Source organism: Malus domestica, chromosome 09 (genome assembly GCF_042453785.1).
Source record: "Malus domestica chromosome 09, GDT2T_hap1".
Lineage (NCBI taxonomy): Eukaryota > Viridiplantae > Streptophyta > Magnoliopsida > Rosales > Rosaceae > Malus > Malus domestica.
Window position 1 is genome coordinate 34633072 of NC_091669.1, and position 9806 is coordinate 34642877.

General features: G+C 40.2%; 1 protein-coding gene and 1 pseudogene across 3 annotated transcripts; one reads left to right on the forward strand and one right to left on the reverse strand.

Annotated features, from left to right (window-relative positions):
- Positions 1–424: 424 nt before the first annotated feature.
- Positions 425–2551, forward strand: LOC103444392 (phosphoacetylglucosamine mutase-like; annotated as a pseudogene).
- A 234-nt stretch (positions 2552–2785) lies between these two features.
- Positions 2786–5157, reverse strand: LOC103444272 (uncharacterized). Of its 3 annotated transcripts, none has more exons than XM_070804968.1 (4): positions 4907–5121; positions 4463–4488; positions 3836–4228; positions 2786–3080 (listed from the first exon to the last, which is right to left on the reverse strand). In XM_070804968.1, exons 3-4 carry the CDS (start codon positions 4156–4158, stop codon positions 3071–3073), a joined length of 333 nt encoding a protein of 110 aa, XP_070661069.1. In that variant the 5' UTR covers positions 4159–4228; positions 4463–4488; positions 4907–5121; the 3' UTR covers positions 2786–3070. The 3 variants fall into 3 exon arrangements, with proteins under 3 accessions (XP_070661069.1, XP_070661068.1, XP_008381424.1); XM_070804967.1 differs by having other exon boundaries at positions 4362–4488; XM_008383202.4 differs by lacking the exon at positions 4463–4488 and having other exon boundaries at positions 4907–5157.
- Between the last annotated feature and the right edge of the window lie 4649 nt (positions 5158–9806).

The following is a 9806-nucleotide window of genomic DNA, read 5'->3' on the forward strand; positions in this document are numbered from 1 at the left end:
TGGTTCTGGTACTGGCTTCTTGCTGCATATAAATAAAATGCAACTTAGCACACGGCAAATTATCACTACATAGCAAAATAGAAAGAAAAGATGGTCGTTGTAAAGTGGCAGGAGGTTGTGAAGTAACCTCCCTCTAACAAAACCAGTGGTGACGAAGCCTATTGGTGAACGATGAGTTTTTCTAAGAACAGTGTTCTCTGGTATTTGGAGTTCCCACTTACCAGAAGGTTGCTCTGCACAGTAAGATGCCACAGCAGATTGAGGCAGTTGAAGTCCACCATCGAAACTCTCTGACCTGCAAGACACACATGAAGCTTATTTTTCAAAATTATTGGTCTGCAGCATGAATATTACTCTGAAATACGTATAAACATCTTTCAAAAATAGCCACAAAATTTAAAGTCACTCCCAAGATTAAAACTTTCAACAGTTACAAAATTTCAAGTCACTCCCAATATCTCTGGTCGAAGCTGCTAAACAGGTATCTACTCTATAATCATTGTGTAGCATGCAGTTTCTAAAATATTTTTTCACTTCTATTTGGTTAGCATTTGTTCTATTGCAGGGAATCAGTTCAATTATAGGAGCGATTGCCCATGACTTGGGAATTATAACTACACTGCAGCTGCATTGGATGGTTCGTGCTATAAATAAGGGTTTGCAAGTATCAGACAGTGATTACTTCAAACAGCTATCAAGTTCGTTTAGGTTAGTTAGAGATAGAGGTTTGTTTTATGAGTTCATATGTTCTAAAAAGGAAAAAAAATTCATATTTTGTTTGAGTGGCTTTTATTTGTGTGGTTGGTTAGGTGCTTGCCTGCTTGGTAGATTTGATTCCCAGTGAATTTCATGCCATCATATTTTGTTTGAATATGCGCTTTGTGTGGTTGGTTAGGTGCTTGATAGATTTGATTCCTAGTGGAAATCATGCCTGCAGCATGGATGACAAGTTGGTTGTGGATGGGGCAAATGGTGTTGGTGGAGAAAAACTCGAAATCTTGTAAACGATGTTGAATGGTTTGGCTATTGAGATTTGGAACTGTGGAAAAGAAGGAGGTGTACTGAATGAAGGAGTTGGTGCAGGTTATGTGCAGAAAGAGAAAGTTGCTCCTTGTAGTTTTGGTTCACAGGATGTTGGGATAAGGTCAGCCGTCCCTTGATTATAAGACGAATCATTTACTTTAAGTAGCTTGTTTGAAATGTCTGCATCACAGAGATACTGTAAAATACATAAACTGCACTAATGACGTAGATGGGAGAAAATCTATGAATTTTGGTGATTGATTTGTTATTATTATCTTGTTTGATATATATTACATCTTTTTCCCTAAAAGGTAACGAAGGATGCCACTGGGCAGTAAATTTTCTCTGTGGTAAAATATTACTGTTCTACTGTTGATGTAAAATGTTTCTTTAAATGATAAGAGGAGGGGATTAAGTATTTGTATGGTTCTAGCTTTTCAGGTGAGCTAGTTTAAGATGATGCTGATTGGCTTGTATATTTTATTGTACCATCTAGAAGTAGCGACAAGATTGAACTCGTCAATGGGGACAAGATTTTATCTTTCTTTGCTATATTCATCAAGGAGCAACTAAGCATTTTGTATAAGGAAGTAGATGTGAATGGAATAACGGTTATCAATGTCGCCTTGGATCGCACAAACAGCTTATGCGAATGGAGCATCCACAGTCAGATTATCCCAAACAATTAGGTCTAGATGTCACTTTTACTCCTACAGGAGTGAAATACCTGCATGAGAAAGCTGCAGAGTATGACAATCGGGATTTACTTTGAGGCAAATGGCCATGGCACCATCTTGTTCTCGGAACATTACTTATCCAGGCTGGAGGCTAGGACTGCTGAGCTTTCTCATGTAGTTAAAGGTCACGCAAGGCGTTTTATTTGGTTGGGATAAAAAAAAACCAGGCAGTATTTATTTTATGCACGAGTGCTGACTTGACTTTCCATTACCGATCTAAATGACGTATATGATCGTTTCTTTCAGGTTCAGAACAGCATAAGGCTGCTTTGAGGCTCTTGGATGTTAGTGAATTGATTAACCAGGCTGTTGGGGATGCGTTGAGCGGAGACCTCTTGTCGAGGCTATTCTGAAACATACGGGCTGGTCAAGGTGGAATGAGCTCTATCAGGATCTTCCCAGTAGGCAGCTTAAGGCAAGTGTCCTTGGCCATCTTCTATGTTACGGACTCTTTATTCTATCCGTAATTGTTTTCGAAGCATTCTTAAGTTTTATAATGATACTCGATTCAGAAACTAATTCTTCCTCTTCTTAATTACCAGGTCAAGGTTGTCGATAGAGCTGCTGTTGTTACAGAAAATGCAGAAACCGTGCCCGTGACACCCCCCCCCCCCCCCCCCCCGCCATTCAAGAAGCCATCGATGCTGAAACTGGTAGGCATCATTAGTGGCCCTGTTGATTCAAAGCGATAATTGGCATGTTTACTGGTATATAATTCACAAACAAAATTTTGAGGATTTTCTTTGTTCCTATTTATATTGCTGTTAAATACCGTAGAGGCCGATGTTTTATACGACCATCAGGTACTGAAGATGTTATATGCGTATATGCGGAGGCATTCACAGACAGTGTATCAGACAGTCCAGCCAGCTCTATTGCAGCAAAACTAGTAGACCAGTTTCTTGGGTTTGGTAGCTCATAAGTATCGAAAGTGATGGAATTATCATATCGTCGATGTTTACGGCAGCTTACAGGGTGTTGTGGATGTGGTGGACCTCGGAATACATTAGGGGCAGACGACGAGAAGCAGAAGCGTGAAACATTGAATTTTTCTTTTCATTGTTTCCGTTCTTATTTTCCATTTAGCAGTCTGTTAACACATCAGTCACATAAGTAAATGTACAATTTTAACAAATTGAGCATTCTCGCAAGCGACTTGTAGCTGATGTGATGAAGAGCGATGAAAAACTGATGCATTTGGAATAACATTTCTCAAATGTAACATGACTGTCTTAAAAAAAAAAGACCAAAAAGAAGACGAAATTCCAGAACAAAAAGAAGACCATCCAAAATCAGCTCGAATGATGTTCTCACAGGCCTCTGCAAAAAATAAATTCAGAACATGAGAAGAGGACATAAAGAAAATACTCAAGAATCCAAAACAACAAAGACATCATACGAGTTAATAGTCACATAAGAAGGAAGTTTGAAAGACAAACTAGGTAAGCAACAAGTGTAAATATAAGAACAAAAAAACCTCCATCGACAACATTATAACCTTGTGAAGAGATGGCCCTTGTTTGGTTTGGGCTGTAGATCCTTGTCTACATTCTGAAATCTAGAAATCTAGTAATAACCAAACAGAAAGTTGGAGAATTTAATAAATTTTTCTCTTCCCTTTCAGTTTATCCACCATTGGTGAAGCAAACAAAACAAACAAATGGTTGAGTAAAATTTCAAAGTTGTTTTTCGCTTTGGAAGGGTAGTCGACAAACTACAAGACGAAACTAAGCACTCAAGCAAAAGTTGTCTTTCCAAGGCATAACCTCAAACACTTGAACTGCAAAACAAACTACAAGCTGGGAAAAGGCTTAAATACAGTAAAACCTTCCATTATTCTTAATCATGTAGTGTAAACCTACAATAAACGCCCTAATCTCTATTCCAGCTATTGCAACTCACTTCACCCAATTACTAATCAATAATTCACATTGATAATGGGCAAATAAAGCTATGATAGCATATGGGTTTTGTCGTAAAATTTATGCATAAATCATAATCCAGCAACCCAATCACTGATCAATAAATTTCAATGAGAGCAAACAAAGGAAGTTTGTGGTTCTGAAACTGGGTACCTGACTTTCTTGAGGAGGACGGCCTTGAGCTTGCGAGCAAGGTCTTGAGACCGGAGCTTCTGCTCGAGATTCTTGCGAGCCAAGATTCGTTTCTCAGAGTTTTTGAGGTGGTGGGTTTGCTCCCGCTTTATCATCCTCTCAATCCCACTCGATGTCATCTTCCTTTGCATAACCGTCAGGGCCCACTCCAGGTTCCCGTTCATCACCTTCACCCGAATCCCTCTCAATTGCTCATGACGATGGTACCCCAACTGAGTCACTGACTCCACGCCCTGACTGGACCGTTTCAACACATTCCACGCGCTCCTCGCTACCACATTCATTGCTTCTCTTCTTCTGTGCTTCCTGAGAATTTGACTGACCTCTAATAACACTACCAGCTAATAATATTGGCTGAAATATTAATCAACACATAACACATTTCAGTTCAGCATGTAAATTATAATCAGCCACAATATTGATCAACACATTCATCAATCAGCAAATAACATATAAAGGGCACATTTCAGAATCCATAACAAGCTACAGGATTCAAGTTTCGACACATTCATTATTTCACACAATCACTCCACAATTCAGTTCACGGTGTCACACGTTTCATTCCCACAATTGAAATTTGAAGCTAACCTCAAGCAAATGTCAAAAACCCAGTTCTGCAAATTTTTAAAAACCCAATATAAAATATAAATCACAAATTGGAAACCCTAATTGTTAATGCAACAGTAAACGTGATACAGATAGGGATATCAATGCAAAATGCATGAAAATCAAATATCCAATGCCAAAACAAATGAGAAATGTGCAAACTCCACCTCTTGAATTGCCATTGAAACCTCCAAAAGTAGAAGATTAAAAGTTTGTTCAGATTATTACGACCAAACACCCCAAATTGCACATATTTTTGCACAAATAACAATTTACATCTTCTTTTTCTTCCTCTTCTAATACGAAGATGATATGACTTCTAGCAGCCAAAATTCTCTAGTGTCTGCCTAACTCCAATATATAACAAACGTAATCCCAAATACAAAACCCTAATTTCAAAAACCAAGAACCAAACATGAATCTTACCTTGAATTAGGCTGGAGGTGGAGTCGATTTACGCTTCAGGGAGGTCCGATTTCGAGGTGGAACCATGGAAGTGGGACCGGTGTTGAGTGGATGTGGAAGATGTAGGAGAGAGAGTTATGATGGTGGTCGACGGCGAGATGAATATGGAGGTGGTGGCGGGGAGTGCGAATTTTGGAGGTTGAATTTGAAGTGGGGGGACATCTGAATGTGAAAGTGAGAAAGTTGCAGAGATGGGAGGTGCTTGTCGTCGAAAGTCTTGACAGATGGGTTGGGCCTTTTGACAGCTCATTGATGGGTTGGGCCTCCGGCAGTCATGACAAATCTTTAGTAGTGTAAGAGCAATTCCACCCCATTAAAGCGCACGGCACTCCTTTGTATTTTATTTATTTTTTATTGGTGTTTGTACCATACTTAGGACCTCCGTATTTAGATCTCGTATAAATACTCGGAGGATTTAAATGTAATTATGTAATAAAGGAATTGATAAATATGTAATAAGTGAGGGGCCCTTATTCTATAAAATGACCTATCACCTTCACAATTAGGGGAGGCCATTTTCTTAGGCCATGGGAAGAGTTCTCTCACTCTCAGAAGCTCTCTCCCTCACTCCCCTCACCTCTCAGAGAAATACAATAATCAATGTGGGCGTAGCCCAAACCTTGGGGTGAACCACGATACATCTTGTCTTATTTACATTACTTGCAGATTCACGGTCAAATTTACGTTGTTCCAAGACCTCCGATTTTGTGCATCAACATTTGGCGCCGTCTTTGGAAATCGATACGAAAAGTTGTGTTGGTTCTCTTTCATTTTTTCACCTCCACCGTGAATCTGCAAAATCACAAAAAACCCAGAAACAGAAAAGATCTAGATCTTTCTTTCTCTCTTTTTTTCTCTCTCTCGCTCTCTTTTCTCTCTAATAGATGTCGCCTCCGTCAATTGTCATCACCTCTCTCTCTCCAAATTCCAACTTCGAAGAAAACGCAGAAAGGCCAGAAAGGCCTGAGATATGGGGAAATACATGAAGAAATCGAAAATTTCCGGCGACGTAGCCGTGATGGAGGTCTCCATTTCGCCGCAGTCATTTCTCGGAGTTCAAACCAGCGCCAAAATCCTAGCCCTCAAAAAGCTCCAGCAGCAGCAAAAGCAAACATATCAAGAACATTTGAGGAATCAGCCTCTGTGGCTCCGCTTCAAACTCTGGTCATTTCTCCGTAGGCATCTCCGTCGGGCCACTAAGCATTACACAATCAGCTGTTTGGATTCTCATAAAACACGACGGAAAGTACCAGAAAATCTCAGAGAAAATTCCTAGCACGATAAAGACGACGGAATTCATGGATAAACAGATCATGGAACTCTCTCGGTCCCACTCCGAGGATTTCTCTCAACTTTCGTACCCTCAACAATTCACTCATTTATGCTGCTCTGGTTTAAAGGACTGTGGTATTCTGAGTTCAAAACCACTCAGCGAGTTCACTAGGAGAGTTAGCCTTTCTCTAAAACGGAAAAAACCCATCAAAACCCAGTATTGTGATTTCGATATCTTTCAACACATTTGGAGTTTTATGCAGGTTTCAATCCAAAACCCAGAAGAAACCCTTCTAATCCCATGCCAAAATGCTCAACTTACTACTCGAAGCTTCTCGGCAGCTCAATCCCACGTATCATTTAGAAGCTAGGTCTCTATCCAATCCCACCATGCTGCCTCATTTTTATTCCCCTAAGCATCATATGTCAAATCTGCAGATGAGCAAAGGAGTACGTCGATTTGGAGCACCTGAAGCCCACGCCGCCACAACTCGCTGACCGAAATTTCGAGGAGGGAGATGTGGTAGATGTGGATTACAGAGATGGGTAATGGACTGGGGTCATAGGGAAGATGGTCGAGAATAATTCCAAGTACAGCGTCGTCTTCGACAACCTTCCGGATTTGATCGAATTTCAGAAAGACCATCTCAGATTGCATGTTTTGGAACATCTTTTTGAAGCTGTGAATGTTGATCTTGTCAGGATATTGCAGCAAACTGTTTGCTATGACAGTTCAAAGATGCTACCAGAAGCTCTTTTGGGCAAACCAATCTGTGAGCATAAACGAAAGCCAGGTTTTGAGTCAGCTTCTAAGCCAGAAGCTGAAGCCGACGCATGAAGATAACCCAATCCGAAGATGCTACTAGAAGGCATGATGCCATCATAACATCACCATCGTGGCCAACCTGCAGATTCAAGGGTGCACATGCATGACAGCTTAGAGACCAAAAAAGAGGGTCAAGAAACAGAAAGAAAATCAGAAAGAAAAGCAGAAAGCAGAAAAGGAAAAGCCGAAAAGAAGATGCTCCACTATTCTACTACTCCACTATCCCACGGGATAACATGATTAAAGATAAGAAGATGCCCACCAAGGTTTCCCGTCTCCACTTTCTGTTGGACCAGAAGATGCCCATCAACATGCTGAAAACATGTAATTTATTTTTCTTATCTTTCGGAGACATCTGTATAAACCCCATCAGAGGGTTAAAAAAAAACGGCAAAGCCCAAAAGAAATGGGTTGGAATGTTGTGTGGAGGGCAAAGGCCCATAAGCCCAAAATAGCACCAACAAGGTAACCAAAAGTACGTCCAGTACTACAAAAAATTATTCGGCACCCTACCGCTATTATCACCAACCAGGTGACCAAAAGTACGTCCAGTACTACAAAAAATTATTCAGCACCCCGCCGCTATTATCACCAACCAGGTGATCAAAAGTACGCCCAGTACTTCAAATCATACATAAACATTCATGAACATTACTCATATCAATCATACATAAACATTCATGAGCATCACTCATGTCAACATTCATGAGCATCACTCATGTCAACATCCATGAGCATTGCTTATGTCAATCAGCTTCAAAAGCTTCATTTACAGAGCTCTAGCTTTAAAAGCTTCATTTAGAGAGCTATAGCTTCAAAAGCTTCATTTACAAAAGCTCTAGCTTCAAAAGCTTCATTTACAGAACTCCAACTTCAAAAGCTTCATTTACAAAAACTCTAGCTTCAAAAACTTCATTTACAAAAACTCTAGCTTCAAAAGCTTCATTTACAGAGCTCTAGCTTCAAAAGCTTCATTTACAAAAGCTCTATCTTCAAAAGCTTCATTCACAGAGCTCCAGCTTCAAAGCTTCACCTGCAAAGCTTCACCCACAAAGCTTCAGTGCAGGGTATACAAATACTGACTCCGAACAATCGCCATTTCGGCCCATACATGGATTCAATTTGAAGTTTCCAGCCAACATACTCTATTGACCGAAGACTTGGGGGACTACACTATACACCATATATTGGGCCTCAACTAGGCCTCATGAAAAATACTTGGGGTCTTAGCCCATTATTTATGTATTGAGGAGCGAATCCTTATTCTATAAAAAGGACTCCCTCACTTTCATTAGAGAGCACCCATTATTCATGTATTGAGGAGCGAGCCCTTATTCTATAAAAGGGACTCCCTCATCTTCATTAGAGAGCATCGCCGCCAGCTAAGCAACCGTCTCGCCGCAAGCATCACTCCTAACCCATTATTCATGTACTGAGGAGCGAGCCCTTATTTTATAAAAGGGACTCCCTCACCTTCATTAGAGAGCATCGCCGCCTACGGAGCAACCGCCTCGCCGTGAGCATCAACTCTAGCCCATCATTTATGTATTGAGGAGCGAGCCCTTATTCTATAAAAAGGACTCCCTTACCTTCATTAGAGAGCATCGCCGCCAGCTGAACAACCGTCTTGCCGCGAGCATCACTCCTAACCCATTATTTATGGACTGAGGAGCGAGCCCTTATTTTATAAAAGGGACTCCCTCACCTTCATTAGAGAGCATCGCCGCCTACGGAGCAACCGCTTCGCCGCGAACATCAACTCTAGCCCATCATTTATGTATTGAGGAGCGAGCTCTTAATCTATAAAAGGGACTCACTCACCTTCAACGCCACAAGCCGAGCCAACCAAGGCAACATAAGCCACAAGCCGAGCAACCTCACAACATGTGCTACTTCTGGTTGAACATCATTTCACTTTGAGCGCCGCCTCATATCGAGTATCATCCCTAGACAACATCTAGTTACTTCGACCCACACATGGACTAAATTTCAAGTCTCCAGCCAAAAGACTATCTTGACTGAAGACTTAGGGGACTACTGTTTGTACCATACTTAGGGCATCCGTATTTAGATTTCGTACAAATACTCAAGGGACTTAAATGTAATTATGTAATAAAGGAAGGGGCAAATATGTAATAAGTGATGAACCATTATTCTATAAAAAGACTCCTCACCCTCACAATTAGGGGAGACCATTTTCTTAGGCCATGGGAAGAGTTCTTTCACTCTCAGAAGCTCTCTCTCTCACTCCCCTCACTTCTAAGAGAAATACAATAATCAGTGTGGACGTAGCCCAAACCTTGGGGTGAACCACGATACATCTTGTGTTATTTACATTACTTGCAGATTCACGGTTGGATTTACGTTGTCCCAAGACCTTCGGTTTTGTGCATCAACAATTGGATTTTTAATTCTTTACTAAAAAAGCTTAATTATAATTTTTTTATTTATAACAAGTTCATAAAAGGGCCAGGTTGTTTCTTTTGAATTTTTACTATTTTGCACTTACTTATTTCAATTTCTTTGTACTCTTTAAAATTTGTAAGAAGGGAGGAGATTCTTATTATGACAAATGTTTCATCAAATTTCCTTTTTTTTTTCTTCTTTTCACTAGCTTTTTAGCACATGTATATTGATGAATATGCAGTTTCAAACACACGTATACTGATAGATGTACAGTTCCAACAATTAGTATAATATATTGAACTCAAGAATTGAAATTACCAACTACAAAAAGACAAATTTTCCAGCTCAATACAAGAG